General features: G+C 49.7%; 7 protein-coding genes across 13 annotated transcripts; 4 read left to right on the top strand and 3 right to left on the bottom strand.

Annotated features, from left to right (window-relative positions):
- The first annotated feature begins 1208 nt into the window (after positions 1–1208).
- Positions 1209–4351, top strand: LOC112349801. Its single transcript, XM_024684882.1, has one exon. The coding sequence runs from the start codon at positions 1668–1670 to the stop codon at positions 4191–4193; it is 2526 nt and encodes an 841-aa protein (XP_024540650.1). The 5' UTR covers positions 1209–1667; the 3' UTR covers positions 4194–4351.
- Positions 4352–4945: 594 nt separating this feature from the next.
- LOC9646879 (tyrosine--tRNA ligase, chloroplastic/mitochondrial) lies at positions 4946–7290 on the bottom strand. 2 transcript variants are annotated; one of them, XM_024684889.1, is made up of 2 exons: positions 5869–7290; positions 4946–5782 (listed from the first exon to the last, which is right to left on the bottom strand). In XM_024684889.1, exons 1-2 carry the CDS (start codon positions 7258–7260, stop codon positions 5771–5773), a joined length of 1404 nt encoding a protein of 467 aa, XP_024540657.1. In that variant the 5' UTR covers positions 7261–7290; the 3' UTR covers positions 4946–5770. The 2 variants fall into 2 exon arrangements, with proteins under 2 accessions (XP_024540657.1, XP_002980036.1); XM_002979990.2 differs by having other exon boundaries at positions 4946–7290.
- On the bottom strand, positions 7241–9882 carry LOC9647364 (2-isopropylmalate synthase A). The gene is made up of 12 exons (XM_002979989.2): positions 9192–9882; positions 8901–9114; positions 8729–8809; positions 8581–8673; positions 8436–8522; positions 8282–8382; positions 8191–8224; positions 8061–8135; positions 7921–8004; positions 7727–7861; positions 7529–7674; positions 7241–7468 (listed from the first exon to the last, which is right to left on the bottom strand). Exons 1-12 carry the CDS (start codon positions 9866–9868, stop codon positions 7321–7323), a joined length of 1875 nt encoding a protein of 624 aa, XP_002980035.2. The 5' UTR covers positions 9869–9882; the 3' UTR covers positions 7241–7320.
- A 12-nt stretch (positions 9883–9894) lies between these two features.
- LOC9647363 (V-type proton ATPase subunit C) lies at positions 9895–11761 on the top strand. The gene is made up of 11 exons (XM_002980114.2): positions 9895–10085; positions 10136–10204; positions 10269–10396; positions 10475–10574; positions 10631–10698; positions 10750–10891; positions 10939–11055; positions 11103–11228; positions 11294–11377; positions 11442–11521; positions 11583–11761. The coding sequence occupies exons 1-11, from the start codon at positions 9963–9965 to the stop codon at positions 11686–11688; spliced, it is 1143 nt and encodes a 380-aa protein (XP_002980160.1). The 5' UTR covers positions 9895–9962; the 3' UTR covers positions 11689–11761.
- An 11-nt stretch (positions 11762–11772) lies between these two features.
- Positions 11773–13585, top strand: LOC112349802 (30S ribosomal protein S1 homolog A-like). 2 transcript variants are annotated; one of them, XM_024684891.1, is made up of 9 exons: positions 11773–12413; positions 12492–12566; positions 12620–12691; positions 12751–12831; positions 12896–12932; positions 12987–12993; positions 13050–13175; positions 13229–13277; positions 13335–13585. In XM_024684891.1, exons 1-9 carry the CDS (start codon positions 11781–11783, stop codon positions 13512–13514), a joined length of 1260 nt encoding a protein of 419 aa, XP_024540659.1. In that variant the 5' UTR covers positions 11773–11780; the 3' UTR covers positions 13515–13585. The 2 variants fall into 2 exon arrangements, with proteins under 2 accessions (XP_024540659.1, XP_024540658.1); XM_024684890.1 differs by having other exon boundaries at positions 12896–12993.
- Positions 13511–16852, top strand: LOC9646878 (plant intracellular Ras-group-related LRR protein 6). 4 transcript variants are annotated; one of them, XM_024684886.1, is made up of 22 exons: positions 13511–13686; positions 13743–13806; positions 13862–13998; positions 14051–14137; positions 14208–14283; positions 14336–14410; positions 14485–14554; positions 14611–14688; positions 14741–14801; positions 14860–14938; positions 15001–15091; positions 15145–15205; positions 15263–15330; positions 15383–15477; positions 15540–15677; positions 15733–15837; positions 15892–16016; positions 16077–16173; positions 16223–16297; positions 16355–16410; positions 16460–16537; positions 16638–16852. In XM_024684886.1, the coding sequence occupies exons 1-21, from the start codon at positions 13622–13624 to the stop codon at positions 16530–16532; spliced, it is 1776 nt and encodes a 591-aa protein (XP_024540654.1). In that variant the 5' UTR covers positions 13511–13621; the 3' UTR covers positions 16533–16537; positions 16638–16852. The 4 variants fall into 4 exon arrangements, with proteins under 4 accessions (XP_024540654.1, XP_024540653.1, XP_024540652.1 ...); XM_024684885.1 differs by having other exon boundaries at positions 16586–16852; XM_024684884.1 differs by having other exon boundaries at positions 16460–16850.
- An 83-nt stretch (positions 16853–16935) lies between these two features.
- On the bottom strand, positions 16936–20423 carry LOC9646877 (type I inositol polyphosphate 5-phosphatase 8). 2 transcript variants are annotated; one of them, XM_002979988.2, is made up of 11 exons: positions 19620–20423; positions 19407–19542; positions 19268–19342; positions 19103–19196; positions 18933–19037; positions 18211–18868; positions 17921–18120; positions 17749–17857; positions 17512–17660; positions 17264–17453; positions 16936–17169 (listed from the first exon to the last, which is right to left on the bottom strand). In XM_002979988.2, exons 1-11 carry the CDS (start codon positions 19650–19652, stop codon positions 17068–17070), a joined length of 1851 nt encoding a protein of 616 aa, XP_002980034.2. In that variant the 5' UTR covers positions 19653–20423; the 3' UTR covers positions 16936–17067. The 2 variants fall into 2 exon arrangements, with proteins under 2 accessions (XP_002980034.2, XP_024540651.1); XM_024684883.1 differs by having other exon boundaries at positions 17079–17187.
- Between the last annotated feature and the right edge of the window lie 153 nt (positions 20424–20576).

The raw sequence follows: 20576 nt of genomic DNA, 5'->3' as shown, positions 1-20576 counted from the left end.
GAGGAAAAAGAATTGTCATGGAAAAAACAATGGAACCTGTAAGCGCTCTGGACAACACGTTAGCTTGTCACATCCTTGGCAAAAAGCTTAGACTTTGCTGGATGATCCGCGGCCTTGATCTCAGGCTAATGCCGTGTCAGCGAGAGGAATTTAAAGACTTTTCCAGTCGACAAGAAGTGGTGGAGTGATCGGGCAGTGATCCATCGACTTCGAGCGAAACATGACATGGATCAAATCGTCCGAGTCCGAGTAGAACAAGAAAAAGGACGAGATGGAGATGGAGGGATCAAAGAAATGGAGCGGGGCAAAGTCAATCAAAGCCGGTGCCATTTCTTTCTCTCCTCTCAGATTTTTGTGCTCTCTCTCTTCTTCAAACTTTCTGTGTGTTTCTTTTGCTGGCAACAAAAACAAAGGCCACACATGGGGAGCTAAAGAGGGAACATGGACTCCCAGCGAACATTAAAAATAAGCATTTTGGGGGGGCCCCAAAACCTCTTGTCACTCCTCGCTATCGTGTGGACCAGATTCCGGAATATTCTCCGCAGCGAATATTTTATTATTCGCTAGGGTTAGGGCACCGCCCGAGTAAAAGGTGTTGCATCTAAGCCATAGAGTCAAACCAATAATGGCACGATGTAGTTTAGTTTTTGATTTCTAGGTTTAGCTACAGTGGCGTTCTCTCTTTTATTCTCTTTAACAAAGCCCAATGAATGGAGTTTCAAACGTCGTACCCCACGTACTCTACGCCGGGTTGGTTGTCACGTAGAGGTGATCATGAGGAAGCACTACCAAGGATTGGAGGCGTATAATAAACTAGAGAGAGGCGTATGGTAGCGGTGGAGGCGTAGAGCGTACGGTGGCGGGTTCGAGTCCGGCGACGAGACCGCCGGTTCGTGGCTCGACTCCGGCGCGGCGCGGCATCCGCTGGTCCGGGTTCGAGCCCGGCGTCCGCCAGTGGTCCATTTTATGACCCAAACTGGATTCCGACAAACTGGCAGCTTGGACAAAAGTGATTTAAATTCGGGGAGCTGCTAAATCTGGCAACAAACCGGTTAGCTAAATTTGAGGCAGATACCTAAATTGGCCGTAAGCCCGAAGGGCTGAAAAGGGCGTCCACGGTGGCTGGATTGTATATCCAGATGTAGCTGTGCCACGTGTCAAAAAGCCAGTGGACTTCCATGTCATAAACCCGACCTGGGGGGAATTGTACGGCATTTGGATGGATAGCTATTAGCTAGTAGTTGGCTATGGCGAGGAGCGCTGCGCCATTGCTCCTCTCTCTCTCGCCGAGCAAAGCGGGGATCTTGATGCGCTAGGGCATCGATTCTCGTTGATCGTGTTGGCAGCGCCTCGCAGCGGTGGCGGCATTGGGATTGTGACGCTTGCCCGGGCAATGTGTCGAATTTGAAGGCGCTGCGCCACTGTGTCACGGGCGCGATCGGCGAGCGCAGCGCGCGTCGACGGGGCATCGATGGAGCTAGGTAATCACACAAGGGGCTCGCGTTGAATCGAGCTTTTTCCTTCTTTCTCTCTGCATCCCGTGATCTTCCTCGCTTTTCCCATTCGATCCTCGGCTTTCCATGGCGAATTGGAGGTAATCGCTCCGAAATATTCCCTCCTCTCGGAAGCGCTTGCTCGAAATATTTCCACTCCGATCGATCCGCAAGATGGAGCTCCACGGCGGCGACCCGGATCTCTGCTATGGCCTGGACGTGGATCTTGTGGGAGACAACGATGGAGGCCTGGGCGAGGCGGTCGTCCAGGATCACGAGGATTTCAGCGACGACGACATGGACGTGGACGAGCTGGAGAAGAGGATTTGGAACGATCGGCTGCGGCTCAAGCGGATCAAGGACAAGCAAAAGGCCAGGGTCAACAACGCATTCTCCTCGAATCACTCGAATCACAGCAGCCATGGGCAGCAGCAGCAGCAGCATCACGACGGCCCAGCAGCGCAGCACCAGAATCTGGGCAATCTCCCCAAGCACAAGCAATCCCAGGAGCAAGCCCGGCGGAAGAAGATGTCGCGAGCCCAGGACGGGATCCTCAAGTACATGCTCAAGATGATGGAGGTCTGCAAAGCCCAAGGATTCGTCTATGGCATCATCCCCGAGAAGGGCAAGCCAGTGAGCGGCGCCAGCGACAACATCCGCGCGTGGTGGAAGGAGAAGGTCCGCTTCGATCGGAACGGCCCCGCCGCCATCGCCAAGTACGAGGCGGAGCACGGCATCTGCTCCAGATCCGGCGGAGGCGCTGGCCAGCTCTCCGCCGCCGCCCCGACGCCACACACTCTCCAGGAGCTCCAGGACACCACCCTCGGATCGCTTCTCTCGGCGCTAATGCAGCACTGCGATCCACCCCAGCGGAGGTACCCGCTGGAGAAAGGGGTGGCGCCGCCGTGGTGGCCGAGCGGCGACGAGGAGTGGTGGCCCGAGCTTGGGCTTCCAAAGGGGCAGGGGCCGCCGCCGTATAAGAAGCCCCATGATCTCAAGAAGGTGTGGAAGGTTGGAGTTCTCACTGCGGTGATCCGACACATGTCCCCAGATATCGGGAAGATCAGGAAGCTCGTGAGGCAGTCCAAGTGCTTGCAAGACAAGATGACTGCCAAGGAGAGCGCGACGTGGATCTCGGTGCTCAACCAGGAGGAGGCGCTGGCGAGGCAGTGCTCGGGGAATTTGATCGGGCAGCAGCAGCAGCAGCAGAACCACCACCACCACCATAGCCAGGTGATTGTGATGAGCAACGGGATGGTGATCTCCGGCTCGCAGATCCAGCAGGCCGCCACTGGCGGCAACAACAGTGAAGGGAGCAACGGTCTGGCGCTGAGCAGTACGAGCGAGTACGACGTGGATGGATTCGATGGCTCGCTCAACGTTGTCTCGTGCGAGGATGATCCAGCCGAGGTCAATGGGCCGCCAGCTTTCGTTGGATCGAGTGGTGGTCGTGGGGGATCCGGTGCTGCCACTGCCACCACGGCCAACGTGAGTGTGGTGAATGGGGAGCTTGCGGACGTTGTTCTTCACCAGCAGCAGCAGGAGAGTAAGATCATGTCGCAGCAGCAGCATCACAATCACATGGTGGTGGATCATCAGCAGGACGAGAGCTGGAACAAGCGGAGGATCCCGAGGCTGGTAGGGAGTCTGAGCAGTAATCTGGGAGGAGACAACGTGAACCGAGCGTTCCTTTGCCAGTACGAGGACTGCCGCCATCACGACCTCAAGTTCGCGTTTGGGGACAGGAGCTTGAGGAACATCCACCAGAGCAGCTGCCCGCACAGGCCGGAAGCGAAGTGTGTCAGTGTGATCCACGCCGGGAATGGGAGTCAGCACCAGAATCACATCCATGGCTTTGGCAGTCAAGCGCCAGCCTCGGTGGCGGCGGCGTCGGCGGCGACGACAAGCGCCTTAATCGCGGGGCAGCAGCAAGACAACAAAGCCGGCTTGTTTCAATCCGCGATCCTGTCAGCCGAGGATCTCTCGCATCCTCCACAGGCCCAAGCAGCACTGCTTGCGTCCAGCAATGGCACCACCACCCCCGCCACCACCATCACCACCACTGGCACAGCCACCACCGCCAGCAATAGCAGCCAGCCACTTCACGAGCTGCTACTGGGGATTTACGGTGGCAGCACCGCGGGGCTCCAGCTCCAGCAGCTGGTGGAAGCCATCGACCACAAGCTCGGCGATCATCACTTTGGCGATGGTGGCGGTGGCAGCGGCATGGATCATGGTTTTAGCGGCCTGGGATTTGCTCTTGGCAGTAACAACGCCGCCGCCGCCGCGAGCAACAGTCACAGTAGAGTGACGGTTTTGGATCCGGGACGCGGTCTGCAGCAGCAGCAGCATCATCATCACGAGCATCGGATGGATCACAAGTTGTTTAGCGGAGTTGCGAATCATCACCAGCACCATCACCATCAACAGCACCATCAACAGCAGCAGCAGCAGCAGCACAATCGCCAGCACTACCAGCAGCAGCAGCCACAATTCGAGGCTCCTCCTCCTCCTCCACCGCCATCGCACCACCACCACCATCATCACGTACTGGGAGAGAATCTGGTGCTTCACAACGCCGTGCAGGCCTACGTCCCAGCGGCGAGCTTGAATCTGGCCATGGACAACTCGAGAATGCTGTGCCGGGGAGCTTCGCACGAGATCATCACGGACGAGCCGATCTGGTACTTCGGAGCTTGACGAGATCGAGAGAGGCATAGATTTAAAAAAAAAACCATCGCCAAGATCGTCCCGCCAACTTTTGGGAAGAATGGAGAGTGTCAAGTTATAAACCACACACGAAACGCTTTTTCCTGTGCTTAGTGTTTGTATAATGTATTGTTCTCGATTTAATCTCCATAGCCATCCTCCATAGCCAAGAGCTCCAAGCAAAGCTTTGGAGATCTCTGCATAGCCAAAAGCTCGTTCAGAGGGAATCATCGAAACAAAGCTTTCTTTTTGGAGATCTCTCTGTTGCTAAAAGCCATCCTCCATAGCCAAAAGCTCGTTTAGAGGGAATCATCGAAACAAAAGCTTTCTTTTTGGAGATCTCTCTCTCATCCTCCATAGCCAGGAGCTCGTCTAGCGTGAAACAAAGATTAAAAGCTTACTTTTTGGAGATGTAAGTGTGCTCCTCGCTCGTGGTTGTAGGTCTTAGTCGCGATCTTAACCGCGTTGATGATGGTTTTACGTACGCTCAAATCTGGGCGATGGCGAGCACTTTCTCGTCGGTGCACTTCACCCGGCTGGGATTTTTCCAAACGGAAAAAATTCGAACAGAAGCAACGAACTCTGTGCGAGCGAGAGTGCGAGAGCGAGGTGGTAGTAGTAGATCTCCTTACGCTTGGCATTCTCGATCGAGCCCCTGGAAAGGCGAGCACTTAGAGAAACTAGAAAAGAATGCGAAGTGGAGAAGAAAGAAAAGCTTACTTAAATGGAGAGGAGACGAAGGAAGCAGCGAGCGTGCTTGTGCTGTTTTGTTTGCTCCGCTGAATAAGCTTGGCGCTCTGACCACAGCCACAGGCACACATGTAGTGCTCGCTCGTTTGCTCCGGACAGGCAGCCAACCATGTGGCCGAGACGCAGCGCCCAATCCAGGCCTAGCACCTGTGGAAGTTTCACGGCATTGTTTTTGCTTTCCCTCTGTTCTTGGCTCTTCCTCCTTGTCTTCCTCTTCTTGATGACTTCGCTGCGAGGATAACTTAACTGATCCACAGTCCGTGTCGCTTCTCTCGCGATCCAGATCCAGACTGACTTTGCGAGTAGCTTAACCGATGCCGTGTTGTTCGCTTGTTTGTAACTTTCCTCCTCCCTGATGATTACTTAACGACCATCTTCTCGAGACTGAACGGACAATCTCCTCGTTTCCTGTTCACCGAAGTACTGACTTTGAGAGAAAACTTGCGCAAAAACTTGCTTTTCCTGTAACCGAATCCTGACGGGATCGCTCTCCCGTGACTGAACTTAACCGATCGAGACGATCATCTTGTTCTTCGTACTTCCTTTCCCAGATGAAAAATCTAGTCAACCATCTCAAAGTACCGACTATGAGAGAAACTTGCGCAAACACTTGCACTGGATCCTCAGAAACTCGCTCTCCCGTGACTGGCTTCGCAAAGAACTTAACCACCATCTTGTTCTTAGTCCGTCCTTTCCCTGTGGCCGATTACGCGAGCGGGGAGCTTAGACAACCATCTCAAAGTACTGACCTTAGCGAGAAACTTGGACGACCATCGACTCGACAAGCTCGCTCTCCCGTGACTGGCCTCACGAAGAACTTAACCGATCGAGACGACCGCCGACTACGAGGAGCTTGAAAAATCTAGACAACCATCTCGTTCTTGTGACTGACTTCGCGAGGATCTTAACCAATCCGGACGACCATCTTGTTCTTCTTTCCTGCCGAAAGTAGCAGCATCTTGCCATCGATGATATCCGACTCCGCCACGAGCAATCTCTCGTCGTCCACCTTCGCGTTGTTCATGTAGATGCCACCTTGTTTGATGAGGCGACGAGCAACAGCTTTGCTCGGAGCGAGGCCGCAGCTGACGCACAGATCCACCACGGGGCCGACGACGATGGACGAGTCGAGCGTGCACGACGGTACGTCTTTGGAGATGGCCTCGATCGCTGTCCAGTCCAGCGTCGTGGTGCTTCCAGGAGCCAGTGCCTGTGTGACTTTCAGAGCCTCCTCCAAGCCATCTTCTCCATGCACGAACCTCGTCACTTCTTCCGCCAGCCTTCTCTGAGCAGTGTTGGCGACGTACCCCGGCTCGGACATGGATTTCTCCAGCGCCTCGATCTCCTCCAGCTCCACAAACGTGAGCATTCTCAGCATCTTGATCACGTCCGAGTCGGGTGTCGCAAAGAGGTGCTGGTAGAAGTGATACGGCGACAGGAACTTCGACGAGAGCCACACCGCGCCACCTTCCGATTTTCCGAACTTGGTTCCATCGCTCTTGACGAGAAGTGGAAAAGTGAGGCCGTAGGCATCGTCTCGTTGCAAGAGCTTGCGTACCAAGTCGATTCCAGCAGTTATATTCCCCCACTGATCGCTGCCACCGATCTGGACCGAAACGCCATTGCTTTTGTAGAGATGAACGAAGTCGTAGCCTTGCAGTAGCTGATACGTAAACTCCGTGAAGCTGATACCTTCTTCCAAGGCCAGCCTTCTCTTCACACTCTCCTTTGCAACCATCGTTCCAACCCGAGCAAACTTTCCAACATCCCGCAAGAACTCGAGCAAGCTAAACTCCTTCCACCAGTCGTAATTGTTGAGCACAACAGCCTTTTGCTGCAAGATCTCCGTGAGAAGAGCTTGGATTCCCTGCGTGTTCTTCTCGATCGTAGCTTCATCCATGACAGGTCTCTCAGCACTCTTTCCCGATGGGTCGCCTATTCTTCCAGTCGCACCACCTAAAAGAGCCACGGTCTCGTGACCACACCGCTGGAACCACTCGAGTACCACAATTCCCAGCAAGTTTCCCAGGTGCAAGCTCTCCGCTGTGGGGTCGAAGCCGCAGTACACCTTGATGGGTTTCTCGTCGCATGCCTTCTTCAAGCTCTCGCCAGCAATCGACTCGACAAGTCCCCTCTGCTCTAGAATTTCCACCACATTCCTCCTACAGCGAACGCTACTCGAGCTGGAGCTGTGGCTGAAAATCCCCGAGAAGCTGCTGCTGACCAGTGCCGGAAAGTGGCAAGAGCTGCTGCTAGTGACAAACCCGGCACTCCTGCTCAAGGCGACATAGCCAGACGCTAGCTCCATAGCTATATCCCTGGATTAAATCTTGCAAAACTGTACAGCTACCGTTGGGATAAGTTATCTCTACTTTGTCGCAACTGTGGTAGCCTGAGTAGCTGAAACCGACGACTCGGAACTAGGGACTGCTTTGGAAAATCCAATCACTTTGTTAAGAGCACTCACGTAAGCTCGGACGCTTGAGACTGTCACGTCTTCGGATGCACCGGATCCACTGAGCAGGCAGAAGGTTGAATCGTAAGAATGAAGATGTAGCAACTTCATGGATTCTCACCTGAAAGACCTCTGAACAGGCTCTGTGCTTTGGGCGTGCGTTACTGGAGTCGAGTTCTCGGCACGTATCACGACTCTTGTGTTGGCGATTGCATCGATTCCTTCAGTAACAGCGTTCATGGAATACTCCAAAAGAGTTACTGGAATCTGTAAGATTGTTCAGTGCAATGCAAAAGTTTCCTCAAGGAAATTTGATTACCTGAACGATTGAATCAACTGCCTTGTATGCTGCATCCACAGGCCCCGTTCCAATGGACGTACCAACACGTTGAATGTTATCTGGACCAGATAACTTCACGGTCGCTGTTGATAATCCCAGGGTTCCACACACGACCTGTTGTTTCAAGAAAGGTATTCAAACAGTGAGCCGAAGCAACAGCAAAAGCAGCAAACCTGGAGGTCCAAAAGAGCCCACACAACTTCTGGTTGAAAAACTTCGTCCGATAACAAAGCTTCCAGGTCAACATCCGATAAGGACTAAAAGCACAGCACAGCACTTAGAAGCCGGAAAACATCGCAAAGTACAACATTACCTTCTTTTTGTCTGCCACAGCCTTGAAACGTTTAAAAACGTCATCCAGCTTCTTGGATTCTAGCTCGTATCCCAGCTATCAGCTCGTAGAATTAGACTATGGCAACTGATGCTAAAACGGGCAGTCATACCTGGGACAACCGAGTTTTTAACGCATGCCGACCACTAAAGATAAAAAGCTCGCCGTCAGGACAAACAAGCAGCAAAAACCATAGCTGTTACCTGTGCTTTCCAAGGACGATACCGGCTTCATCAGCACGAACAAGTCCAATGTCTTCCGGACACATGATCTCATAAGTTCCTTTAAACTTTAGCATCCCATCCTGCCAAGAGACAATTACGTGAGACCTCTTCCATTACAGTATGTAGATTTAACCTGGTGGATTCCGCTTTCGTGAGCAAATGCGTTGGCCCCAACAATGGCCTTGTGAGGTTGAACGGTCATTCCTGTATAGTCAGACACCTGAAACGCGCAACCAGAGAGAAAGCCACGTTACAGAAGAAACTGAAGTAAAACTCACCATGCGACTTGTGACAGCAATATGCTTGGGTTTGATGCCCGTGTGGAGACCATTGAGCTGCTCGTCTCCGCGGCATCTAATAGCCATGACTACCTACGACGAAGTAATGAGTAACGGGTAAACCCAGGCAGACTTTAAGATGGCAAACCTCTTCAAGCGACGCGTTGCCTGCTCTCTCTCCAATACCGTTGATTGTTACTTCCAATTGCCTGGCACCTGCATAAGCACCCTGCTCGAAAGATCAGACCCGAGAATCTCAAGCTGCGAGAAACAAAAAACTACGAAAGCAAGAAAAGTTTCTTCTTATGAGGAACACTTACAGCAAGAGTGTTGGCAGTCGCGAGTCCAAGATCGTTTTGACAGTGGGTAGAAATGACAACATTCTGGCTTCCCGGCGTGTTTTCCTTGATCATTGCTATCAACCTTCCAAACTCCGAAGGTAGCGTGTAGCCAACAGTATCCGGAATGTTGAGAGTGGTGGCTCCAGCCTTGATAACTTCCGCGAGAATTCTATACAAAAACTCGGGATCGGACCTAGAAAAACAAACAAAATTTGTTTTTTCGTGTCAGAAGATCAAGAACAAGCAAGGAAAAAAAATCTCCATGCATACCTTCCAGCATCCTCGGGACTAAACTCGATGTCCTGGCAGCCAAGGCTCTTGGCGTATCCAACCATGTCAGTGGCGATTTGGACGACCTCGTCCGGTGATTTGCGAAGCTTGTGCTTCATGTGGATCTCGCTAGTCGCGATGAAGGTGTGGATTCGAGGCCGGAGAGCATGGCTCACAGCCTCCCAGGCGGCAGCTATGTCCGCCTTGTTGCATCGAGAGAGCCCACAAATCACTGGAACATACCCGTCATCGTCCACCCTGTTGCCAACGTCGAGCGCGATCCCCTTGACCGCCAGGAGATCGTCGGGCGACGCGATTGGGAATCCCGCCTCGATGATGTCCACGCCCAGCTTGGCAAGCTGCCGCGCAATGTCGAGCTTCTCCTTGCTCGTCAGCGTCGCGCCGGGGGATTGCTCGCCGTCCCTGAGCGTCGTGTCGAAGATCCGGACGTAGCTGGGATCATCGATCCTGCTAGGGACGTAGATCGGCCGCTTTCTCTGAAGAAACTGGCGCTCGCTCGAGGAGGAAGCCAAAACCCTGCATTTCCATGGCGCTGGCGATGGAGATGGAGATTTTCGCAGCTTGCATTGAAATGCTGGGGATCCAGGGGCTGGAGCGATCACACGATGATCCATCGCCATGGCCGACACGGCCGACATCGCATCAACGCAACGCATCAGACGCACACAAGCCACAAAACCCTAATTAGGGTTCTAAAGTTTTTGGGATCTCTGTTCTCCCTCTTCGCTCTCGCGCGGCATCGATCGCTCGATGGCATTGGCCGTGACGCGCTACTGCCTCGTCTCGCTCCCGGTGCTCGAATCGGCAGCTGCGACATGGGCCGCATTGCAGCAAGGGATCTCCAGAGTCGCCTTCGACACACCGACTTACAAGGTATTTCCCCAAATCTCTTCTTCCTTCTTCCTCACTCCCATTCGTCGCAGTTCAATATCCCTGAATTGCGGATCGGGACGCTCGATGCGCTCATGGTTCTCAGCGATGATCTTGTCAAGGTACTCATAGCTCAATTATTTCGATGGATTCATTCTCAAGGGCTACTGGGAAAAAAAAATGTAGATCAATGGCGTGGTGGAGGGAGTGACACACAAGATTCGTCGCCAGATCGAGGATTTGGATCATCACGCTGGAGTGGAAGCGAGCGCTCTTACAGTCGATGGGGTACCAGTTGACACTTACATTACCAAGTAGAGAGAACGATTTGTTTTTCTTCTTTCTCATCCTAGTGCTCGGAATTCTAAAGCGTTTGTCGTGACTACTGACAGATTTACGTGGGACGAGGCGAAGTATCCACTCATGAATCCTCTCAGAGAGACTGCCGATATGATCCAAGACAACGTTTCCAAGCACGAAGACGACTTAAAAGTGAGTTTTTTTTTGTGTGTGATTTGCTCAAGTTGGTGTTGTGAATTTTCTTGCAGATTAGAGTAGCAGAGTACACGAATGTGAAAACACAACTCAGTGCTATCAATCGCAGGCAAACTGGAAGGTCTGTCGCGGTCATTCGTGCTGGAAAAACTGAGTTTTTGGTTCTTTGTAGCATGGCCGCGCGTGACATCTCCAACCTGGTGAAGCCGTCCGACGTTATCAGCACGGAGCACCTGGTGACTTTAGTGGTGGTAGTCTCAAAGTTTTCGCAAAACGAATGGCTAAAGAGCTACGAAAGTCTCACTGACTTTGTGGTAAGACAGCGCGCTCTAACCGCAAGATTTTGATCAAAACGTTTCAGGTTCCTCGATCATCTGCGAAGCTACACGAGGACAACGAGTATGCTCTGTACACCGTGATCCTCTTTCGCAAGGTAGCAGACAACTTCAAATCAGCTGCACGAGAGAGAGGCTTCCAGGTAAAAAGTCCATTTCTTCTTCACTGACGGCCTTTAGATTCTATCAGGTTAGAGATATCGAGTTTGATCCAGAGGGACAACAACAAAGAAGGCAAGAACAAGATAAGCTGAGCCGCGAACTCGACAGCCTACGAAGCTCCCTCCAACAGTGGTGCTGTGCTAGTTACGGAGAGGTGTGTGATCATTTTCTCTTTTTATCTTTCGTGATCTGAAAAACAATTTTCATCCCTCGTCGCAGGTTTTCAGTGCGTGGATGCACATATGTGCCATCCGGATCTTTGCCGAGAGTATTTTGAGATACGGCCTTCCTCCAAAGTTCCTGGTAAGATCCATCCATACCACCAAAGATTTGTCTATACAAAAAACCATTTTTTCTCGATTCACAGGCCGCAGTGATGGCTCCTAGCCAGAGAAACGAGAAGAAAGTCCGATCAATGCTCGAAGGACTGTGTAATGCTCCCAACAGGTAAAGAAAAAAATGGATTTTTTTCTTGGTTTGTGACATTCGAGCGTGTTTGATCGCGCAGTGGCTTTTGGAAATCTGACGAAGATGGTGGTGGCGTGGCTGGAATCGTGGGAGGAGAAGTGGAAGCTCATCCATATGTATCGTTCACTTTAAACTTGGCTGGATGATTCGTCCAACAAGACTCTTCCTTGATTCTTGTGAGTTTTAAACAAATAAATAAAAGATTCTCCCTCCTCTTTCCCTAGGGTTTTTGGAAGCGATGGAGAAGCAAGCGCTATGGCGCCCAGGGTTTTGCGCGCCGGCAAGGAGTTCTAGGATGAGCGCCCGGGCAATGCAGGGTGAAAGCAGTGTCAGATCGATTCCGAGTCCACAGAAGCCGATTCGAGCAGAGATTAAGGTACCGGTTCCTCCAGTAGGCAAGAACAGCAGCGCTGGCGAGGAGAAGGAAGATTTCGAGGAGAAGGCGCCGATTCCAGCTCCTGTGGAGGATATTTCGGTGGATTACTACGAGCCAAAGCTCGGGGATGTTGTTGTGGGGATGGTAGTGTCCGGGAACAGCAGCAAATTGGAAGTGGACATAGGAGCTCAATCGCTGGGAATGATGTTTGCGCGGGATCTTGTTCCTTTCGAGAGGTTCAAGCTGGAAGATCGAATGTGGAGGATTGACGACGATAATTCTGATGGTTATTCGGAGAGATTTGTTCCACCAACAAGTGGTCGGGCTTGTCTCGTGAAAGATGACGAGGCATTGGATGCTTCCGCTGGTGGCGATCTCATGGTGGAGCCTGGGACGATTGTGCAGCTTTTGATAATCGGGAAGACTTTGAGCGGCACAGCTTTGCTATCTATGCGGAACTTTTCTCGACCGATCGCTTGGCAACGAGTGAGAGATGTGAGTATTCTTCTCTTTATTCTAGCAGTTCATATTTTGATCATGGTGGAATTTCATTTCCTGCTTTCTTTTAGTCAGATTCACAGCGCTGAAGAAAGTATAGAAGTCCGGATTGAATCGTACAATCTCGGTGGGCTGATCTGTCGGATTGAGGTACTTCGTTTGGAGCATTTACCCGATTTTGGTGGCCGACCAAACTATTGCAGGGGTTGACAGCTTTCCTTCCAAAAGATATGATCCAGAACTCGCCTCGGGATATCACACAGCTGAAAGACTATGTAAGCTGGATACAGTTTCACTTCACGTAAGAAACTGAAGTGCTTTCTGTTGCGTATAGGTGGGAAGAACTTTGCTTGTGATGATTATTGAGGTAGAGGAAGCAAAAGCGAGAATACTTGTGAACGAACGCGCAGCATGGGTGGGTATCTTCAGTTTCTCTGAATAGAGTCCACTTAATGGGTACTGTTCTGCTATTTTTTCAGGTACAACAGCTTGCACCCCCGGACTCACTAGTTGAAGGTGTTGTCAAGAAGGTTGAAGCTTATGGAGTTGTTGTCAGCATTGATGAAACAGATTTAAGGTAGTTTGTCTATGTATCGAACCGGCTTGAATCGTCTTTTTTTTTTTTTCTTTCAGCGCATTGCTCCATATATCGAACATATCCCATCGAAGAATTGCTCGCGTGGCCGACATTTTTGCGGAAGGGGATCGCATCAAGGCAGTAGTACTGAGACCTCGAGTTCCGGACAAAGTCATCTTAAGGTGTGATTTTCTTTCCTTTTTTTGTTCGATATTCTCAAACAACTTCTGATCAGCACTTCACTCTTGGAGCGCGAGAAGGGATCGATTATCGCAGACAAGGAGGTAAGATGTTTCATTTCTCGTTATTGCTCTCTTCATTCTTCCTCTCGCTTGTTCCAGAAAGTGTTCACAGAAGCTGACGACGCTTTCAAAGACTGGAGGAGGGACAAATCGAAATTTTTAGACGATGTCCGGAGGTCCAAGACCGGCTCATACGAAGAGACGCTGAAACAAGCACGGGATGTGGAGACGAAGCAAATCGCCAACTTGGACTGGTTGGATTTTGAAGAAAACAAGTAACCAAACAGCCTGTACCCATCCATGTCTTATAAACTGGATGGGAAGTGCTTGGAACAGCCAAGAAGAAGAAATTGAGTGTGAGCCCTAGGTAGAGAGGTGAGGAGAGAATGGAACGCCTTCTCAAGATGGCTCGAGCATCCGGTTCTCTCGACCTCTCCAACAGGAATCTGAGGTACGCGCATTCAATCCTTTACTTGCGACACTAACTGGTAATGTGGGTGATTCCAGGGAAGTGCCTCCGCAAGTCTACAAGCTCCTGGAGTGTGTTGGGCAGGATGAAAAGTGGTGGGAGGTATGGTTTCGCATTGGACTTTTTATAAACCGTTTTGCTGGTTTGTCTTCTCAAGCTTGTAGATCTTCACAGGCTTGTTCTTGCTCACAACAAGATCAAGCTTCTTTCCCAGGAGCTCGGGAATCTCGTCTCTGTCGTGGTCCTCAACATCAGCTACAATGAACTGGAATCTCTTCCTGAAAGCATTGGCATGTAAGAGTTTTAGTGGCTTGACTTTTCTCGTCTGCTGATTCTTTCTTCTCAGGCTGACTTCATTGAAGACGCTCGATGTTTCTCACAATGCGATTTTGGAACTTCCGGTGGAGATTGGAAATCTAGCATCTCTCGTGAAGTAAGCTACAGAAATACGAACACGATCGACACGAATCGTGTGGGTCCTTATTTTATTTGTTTTTTGGCAGGTTTCTCGCGTCCAACAACCAAATTAAGGAGCTTGCTTCCACGATTGGACTGTGTGTTGATCTTGCAGAGCTAAAGGTGAAGATGTGAAAAATTTGTGCTTTTTTCTAGCGCGAGTGTTTGTTTCCAGTTGTCCAACAATGGCCTCACATTTCTGCCAGATCAACTGGCTTCCTGTTCTCGACTGATTAGCCTCAGTATCGAGGTAAAAGTGATTCTTTCTTACTTTTCTACTTTCTCGTTGAATCCGGTGATCCCACTTTTGTGACTTGCTTGTAGGGAAACAAAATCACCGGTTTTCCTTCAAGCTTGTTCCACTCGCTCGGTAATCTGACTGAGCTTAATGCAGGTACATTCTTCCGCCCGTTTCGGCATCATCTTATTTCTAGTGGAATTAAACTGCAGGAAAGAATGCTATAACTGAGCTACCAGAAGAAATTGGTAATCTCACTCGACTTCTACGTCTCGACTTACATCAGAATAGTATGTGCTCTATTTTCAAATGTGATTAGCTTACTGACAAAATTCCGCATAGAGATCAAGTCGATACCATCTTCTTTGGTAAATTGCAGTATGCTGGTGGAGGCGTATTTTGGGTATGTACCTTTCTTTACATGTGTCTAAAAAGTATATATACATTTTATTGTTGTTCAGAGATAACTTGCTTTCTTCTCTTCCAAACGAGATTGGGAACCTCCAGTCATTGCTCACATTTGATCTGCATGGTAATCAGGTGATGTTTCCAGTCCTTGTGTGGCTCCTTGTGTGATGTTTCCACTAAACATTGTCTCTCAGCTCTCTGAGTTCCCAGTTTCTGCTTGTTCCATGCGGCTTTCTGTGCTCGACCTTTCTAACAACAATCTAAGCGGATTGCCTCCTGAGCTCGGTTAGTAAAAGCTGAAGTTCCTGATTGCGTTTTTGACACTTCGGTTCCTACAGGCTTCATGGGATCGTTGAGAAAGCTTGTGCTTACAGGAAATCCCTTGCGAACGTTAAGAACGTAAGATCTTTGACCTATGCCAAAGTACTGATTGCACTTTCTTTTTAATGAGTGCAGTTCCTTGGTTACTGGAAGTACTCCTGCTCTACTTAAGTACTTGCGTGATCGTTCCACAGCTGAAGATGGTAATTTATGAGGCTGGAACAAGACTTTTCAACTCCAGCTTCTGATTTGCAGAATCAAAACCAGAAGCTGCCTCGTCAGGCAATATATTTGGCATGAACATCCAGGAGCAGGTTGTCCAAGCAGCACGAGTGGCAGTTTCTTCAAAAGTGTGGTACCAAACTCTTTCCAATTAATACTTTCAAAGACAACAGACTGAACTTTATTTCAGGCCTTGTCTCTTTCCGACAAAAATTTGGACCATGTTCCTCCTGCAGTGTGGGAGTCATGCGACCTTGTCCAACTTGATCTTGCTAAGAACTGCATCCAAGAGCTGCCGCCAGAAATGTCGATGTGCACTTCGATGGAGGTAATCAGCATTTCGAGAAAGCAGTTTCTTGTCTCACCAAGTTATCGCGTCACAGGCTCTCATTCTTGCAGACAATAAGATCCAAGAGTGGCCAGGAAGCGTTTTCGCCTCTCTACCAAACCTCAAGCATCTAAATCTTGCTCGAAATCCTATAGTTGCGGTACGGGGTTTTCAAACAAGCTCCAACTTTCTGTATTAACCTGCGTGTGTTTAGCTTCCACCAGGTGCATTCTCGGCCGTGTCCAATCTACAACTCCTGGATTTAAGTGGCGTGGTTGCACAGCTTCTACCACCTCCGTGCTTGTCTCTAATGACTGGCCTCCAAGAACTGCGACTGATGTGAGTAAACGTATACATGCTTTTAGACTCTCTCTAAAACTAACTTTGGCGTCTGCACAGGAGAACTCAAATGGCAGCCATCCCTTGGGATTTGCCCCGGATGTCTAGCTTACGAATTTTGGACTTGAGCCAGAACAATATTAGCGTGCTACCTCAGGCAAGTCTCTTAAGTTCTTTTATGTTTTGCGTGCTATTGCTTGATGCAGGAATTCGGTGAGATGAGTACGCTCGAAGAACTGGACTTGACGGACAACAACCTGTCTACTCTTCCTCCTCAACTGGTATGCTTTTCCCGCAAAGTTCTCTTTTTCTTTGCTTCTCATTGTCCGGGTCATCAGGGATATCTGGAACCCACATTACGCAAGCTTAAAGTGGACGGGAATCCATTGAGAAGGTAGCTCTCGCGATACAGAGGCTTTTTAGTGATCTTGGATTCCCTGCAGCATTCGGCGAGGCATCCTCGAGCGCGGAACAAAAGCGTTGCTTCAATACCTCCACGGCAAGCTCCCTCAATGATAGAGGTAGTGTGATTCTTATTATAAAGGTTGGATAGATTAATGGTTTTCTAGCTATGCTTGGCTTGGTTGGTATGCTTGCGATGTTTCCTTGTGGTTCCCATAGTCCGGATCAACAGGGATTCACAAGCTTTATTCTTTCGAGAAGAAGGTAAGCTACCGAGATTTTGATGGCGAACTTTGGAGCTGCTCCAAAGTCAGTGGCCACTTTCGTCGCCTCGTGGGTGTGTACTTCCATCGCGATTTTAGCGAAAAGCAGTCAAAGATTTGACAAAGTTAAGCCTGGTTCTTCCAAGAACAATAAAAATAGGATTCATCTTTCTCGTGTATTTTTTAAAGTCAGCTACCGAGATTGTGATTGCGATTATATATCCATCGTGATCTTTGATTCCCATGATGTCACAAAAACAAAAACTATATGCAGCTTTACATTAATTTATATCGAAGATTTTTGTCTCAAGAGAAAGCTTTACATTTTTCATACACTTTTAACTCCATATCGATGTACAAAAAGAAAGTTTTAATAGATTTTTTCTTCACGAGACTTCGAGGCAAAATGATATTTGTTCGTGTTGTTTACGAGACTTTTCGAGGCCGTAGCGTTGGGATCCAAATCCTAAGGCTGCTGAACGTCCGAACTAGACCAAGGTGACAATCTTTGATTGGATTTTTAAACAGATACCAAGAAAGAAAGGAAAAAAGAATGAAATGAAATGGTTTTCATTTCCATACCTCTTCGTTGCAGGATTTGAGCTGCGAGGATTTGGTGACCCTAGCCACCGTTTTCATCTTGCGATTGCTGAAAACTTCCACCTCGGCCAGGAACGCGGACTTGACAGGCCTGTGATCTGAGAACTGGTGCTCGGCTCGAGCGTAGCTAATTTGCTTGAGGCCGCGGCCGCGATACAGTATCCTGTCACACCTGTGCGTTCCACAACTTAGATCCAAAAGCTTGAATCATCTACCAAGATCACACTGACCAAGATGGTGTTCGACGCTTCTCTCCGGGTTTAGAGTTCACTCCAAAGTAGCAGTCCGTGTTCTTCACGTACTTGTAAGTGGGGGCAAAGTAGATCCCTCCTTCTTGCCAGCCATCGAAGACACGACCGGCAGTTTGCTCCATCTTAAGCTGGAAAAGATGGAAGAACACTCGATCAGCAGAGAACACTCGCAAGGAGAAAGAAGAAAGAAAGAGAAAAGATGACAGAAAACGTTACCTGGTCTCTAGCGAGCAATCTTTGCCAGTCACCTCTCGCAACCAAAGCTCGCGTCTCGGAATCACTGAGCGCAAGACGATAGTTCAAGTCGCCCAGCCAAACCACACGACTGTGCCGAAGAAAAACGAAACTTTAGAGCTCTCGAAGAACACAAAAACTCTATGAAGCTTACTCGTGCTGGAGGATTGTCTCGGGAAGATCCGAGCTAGACGAGCCGGCCTTGCTGGATCGATTAAACGCCGTCCGCCGGAGAATCTCGGCAACGTCGCCATTTCGTCGTAGCTCGTCACCTTCCCTGTCACCCGATGTCAAATGCGTGCAAACGAAGCAAAAGCTCGTCTGGTGGAGCAACATACTGACAGCAACGGAGCCCTGAGAAGAGAAGAAAATACCCGCAAGATCAAGAACAAAAAATCCAAAAGATGATCAGGAACAAAAAAAGAAGAACTTGGAAACGCTTACTTTGTTTCCACAGTATCCCATGAGTCCACAGCCAACGCAGCAAACTTTGAGTCCGTGGACGTGCCTGCGAAGGTTCTTGCGGATCCATATGCTGACATACACTCCCACCATTTGCTTGCTCACGATCCGGACGTAGTTCTCCGAGTTTCCGGGAGAAGCCATCGTCGTGTTGTCCGAGAGACAAGCCGAGATGGTCGGGGAGATCGCGTCGTGGCTTGGACACGGCAAATCCGCAAACTTGATGAGTGTGGCGTCGGAGCTAGAGCGCGGGATACTCGGTGTCCAGGTGTTGAGAAAGTTATGGTCCGAGGCACTCCGGCTCCTCCGGTGGAATCCTCCTCCTCCTCCTCGAGTTGAAAGTTTGCTCTTTTGTCTTCCATCGGAGTCTCCGGAAGAAGACGAGGAGGAAATAGTTGGCGATGCACCGCACTGGCGAGATTGTTCTTCCGATGACGACGACGATGATGAGAGCAGCGAGGAGAAAGTTTCGATGGTGTCGTCGCCGGGATGAACAGCGGCTGGAGAGGCTGGACAGCTCTTTGTTCTTCGCCGATCGCCATTGAGAGTCTTGCGGATGAGCGACTCCCACTTTGCCACGGGGCTGTTGTCGGCGGCTACCAGGACGTTGCCGGCATTCAAAGGAACGACCTCTTGAAATCTATCAGAGCAGAAAACTGTTGAGTTCTAAAGATCGAAAGAGCTCGAGAGCGAGTTTGGCTTACCCGATCACGTACATATCCACGGGTTGATCGACGTCCAGCCACTTTCGAAGATCTAAGTCGGGGTTTGGAGACTTCCCAGCTACATTCCAGCTCCCAACATGTATCCTGGACAAAGAATTCGCGACTGGTGAGCAAGAGCTTCTCACAAAATCGAATTTGGAGAGACATACCGGTAGTCGAGAGTGTCGACAAGCTGCGTCCACAGCGTCTCGGACTGTCCTCGCGCAAGAGCCACAGTTGGAGACGGTGTTTGCTTCGGTCGATCTGAAAGAAAAAACAAGAAGTACTAAAAAGATCCATATCTAAGTTGCGGAAAAACAGATTTTTCTCGAGACCTGTCGTTGGATACAGCGGGGGCAAACTTCGCGTTCGATTTGCAGGCTTGAGCTCCACCTCGTGCTCACTCGAATCTGCGGAAGAACACGAGCAAAAGTTTATGGAAAGCTTAGCATTATCAAAGTTTTGAAAGAATACCGGACGACAAGGTGCCATCGCCGCTGCTTTCCATGTCGTCGTCGTCGTCGTCTTCGTCGTGATCGTCCGCATTGAACCCGTCCGACGCGGGCTTCAACTTGAGCAGCTTGCGAAGAACTTGTCGGGGCCAGAAAAACTGCGAAGAAAGAAAAAAAAATATTTGATCTTTTAAATCTCTCTCGCAAGGAAGAAAAAATTCTCAAACTCGCTTACCTCCGGACCCTTCGCATTTGTTCTTTGAGCCATTTTTTTTCTTCCAAAAGTCGTGAGCTTCTTCTACCGAAAAAACGACCCAATTTTCCCCATTTTTCCTCTTTTCGTTTCTTTCTCACGCTACCTAGACACTAAAAAACCAATTTTTTTCCTTCTCCCTGAAACGATCGAGATTCCCTGCGACGAAATCGCTCCAAACTCCGTGTCGATCGAGTGGGATTCTTTAAGGCAGCGAAGCAAGCCGACCACCAAGACACGAAGGAAAAAAAAGAAGCAGGGGAGGAAATGAGAGAGAGGGGACGAGAAAGAAATAGTTGGGCGTGTGTGTGTCGCTAGCGATGATCTTGCTAGTAAAAAAGAGGGAGGAGCAAAGGAAACAATGCAAGTATCGAGCAATGCCGGCTTGGAATCTGATTTGCTGATCTCGCTCGCCGCCGTGCCACAAGAACCCAAATACCAACGTCACGCTTGGAGCTCCTCCACAATCGAGCCACAAATCCATTCCTTTCGTCCATCCTATTTGCTGTAAGCTACATGCTAGGATCTTTGGCTTGTAACTAAACAGCTCTATCTCTCTCTCTCTCTCCCTCTCTCCCTCTCCTCTCGCGCTTACTGCTAGAGAAGATCGATCAGAAAAATTGGAGAAAACCCAAGATGGGTCCCTGGCTATGATCTAAGCATGGTGGCATCAATCACAGATTGGAGAGATCCTGTGTAGTGGGCTCTGGGGCTCTGGATTGAGAGCGAGTCAAATTTTTTTCCTTGCCACTATGCTATGGATGAACTACAAGGTCTTAAGATAGATCAGAGAATCAAGTAAAAAGGGCCAAATTTTTTCGCCTTTAAGATAACAAGAAATGGCTTTGAATAGTCCTAAATAGTCTGCGCAGATATGTACAAATACCTACCAATTGGAGTGTATAATTTGACCCGTATCGATACAGTAGCACACAAACA

The sequence above is a fragment of the Selaginella moellendorffii genome, unplaced genomic scaffold, assembly GCF_000143415.4.
Source record: "Selaginella moellendorffii unplaced genomic scaffold, v1.0 SELMOscaffold_43, whole genome shotgun sequence".
Classification (NCBI taxonomy): Eukaryota; Viridiplantae; Streptophyta; class Lycopodiopsida; order Selaginellales; family Selaginellaceae; genus Selaginella; species Selaginella moellendorffii.
Note: the sequence above shows the minus strand (reverse complement) of the source record. Positions and strands in the feature narration are given on the sequence as shown.

Excerpts from the sequence above, each read along its gene's own strand:
- LOC112349801 (XM_024684882.1), top strand. The coding sequence starts at position 1,668 with ATGGAGCTCCACGGCGGCGACCCGGATCTCTGCTATGGCCTGGACGTG.
- LOC9646879 (XM_002979990.2), bottom strand. The coding sequence starts at position 7,260 with ATGGAGCTAGCGTCTGGCTATGTCGCCTTGAGCAGGAGTGCCGGGTTT.
- LOC9647364 (XM_002979989.2), bottom strand. The coding sequence starts at position 9,868 with ATGCGTTGCGTTGATGCGATGTCGGCCGTGTCGGCCATGGCGATGGAT. Across the intron at positions 8,383-8,435 it reads ACGAAAGCGGAATCCACCAG|GATGGGATGCTAAAGTTTAA; the intron begins GTTAAATCTACA and ends GTCTCTTGGCAG. Across the intron at positions 8,136-8,190 it reads TAAAAACTCGGTTGTCCCAG|CTGGGATACGAGCTAGAATC; the intron begins GTATGACTGCCC and ends ACGAGCTGATAG.
- LOC9647363 (XM_002980114.2), top strand. The coding sequence starts at position 9,963 with ATGGCATTGGCCGTGACGCGCTACTGCCTCGTCTCGCTCCCGGTGCTC. Across the intron at positions 10,575-10,630 it reads AGCACGAAGACGACTTAAAA|ATTAGAGTAGCAGAGTACAC; the intron begins GTGAGTTTTTTT and ends ATTTTCTTGCAG. Across the intron at positions 11,056-11,102 it reads CACGAGAGAGAGGCTTCCAG|GTTAGAGATATCGAGTTTGA; the intron begins GTAAAAAGTCCA and ends AGATTCTATCAG.
- LOC112349802 (XM_024684890.1), top strand. The coding sequence starts at position 11,781 with ATGGAGAAGCAAGCGCTATGGCGCCCAGGGTTTTGCGCGCCGGCAAGG. Across the intron at positions 12,692-12,750 it reads TCACACAGCTGAAAGACTAT|GTGGGAAGAACTTTGCTTGT; the intron begins GTAAGCTGGATA and ends TGTTGCGTATAG. Across the intron at positions 12,994-13,049 it reads ATTGATGAAACAGATTTAAG|CGCATTGCTCCATATATCGA; the intron begins GTAGTTTGTCTA and ends TTTTTCTTTCAG.
- LOC9646878 (XM_024684886.1), top strand. The coding sequence starts at position 13,622 with ATGGAACGCCTTCTCAAGATGGCTCGAGCATCCGGTTCTCTCGACCTC. Across the intron at positions 14,284-14,335 it reads TTGATCTTGCAGAGCTAAAG|TTGTCCAACAATGGCCTCAC; the intron begins GTGAAGATGTGA and ends GTTTGTTTCCAG. Across the intron at positions 15,478-15,539 it reads GAGTGGCAGTTTCTTCAAAA|GCCTTGTCTCTTTCCGACAA; the intron begins GTGTGGTACCAA and ends ACTTTATTTCAG.
- LOC9646877 (XM_002979988.2), bottom strand. The coding sequence starts at position 19,652 with ATGGCTCAAAGAACAAATGCGAAGGGTCCGGAG. Across the intron at positions 17,661-17,748 it reads GATTGCTCGCTAGAGACCAG|CTTAAGATGGAGCAAACTGC; the intron begins GTAACGTTTTCT and ends CATCTTTTCCAG. Across the intron at positions 17,454-17,511 it reads AAGCGTCGAACACCATCTTG|GTGTGACAGGATACTGTATC; the intron begins GTCAGTGTGATC and ends TGGAACGCACAG.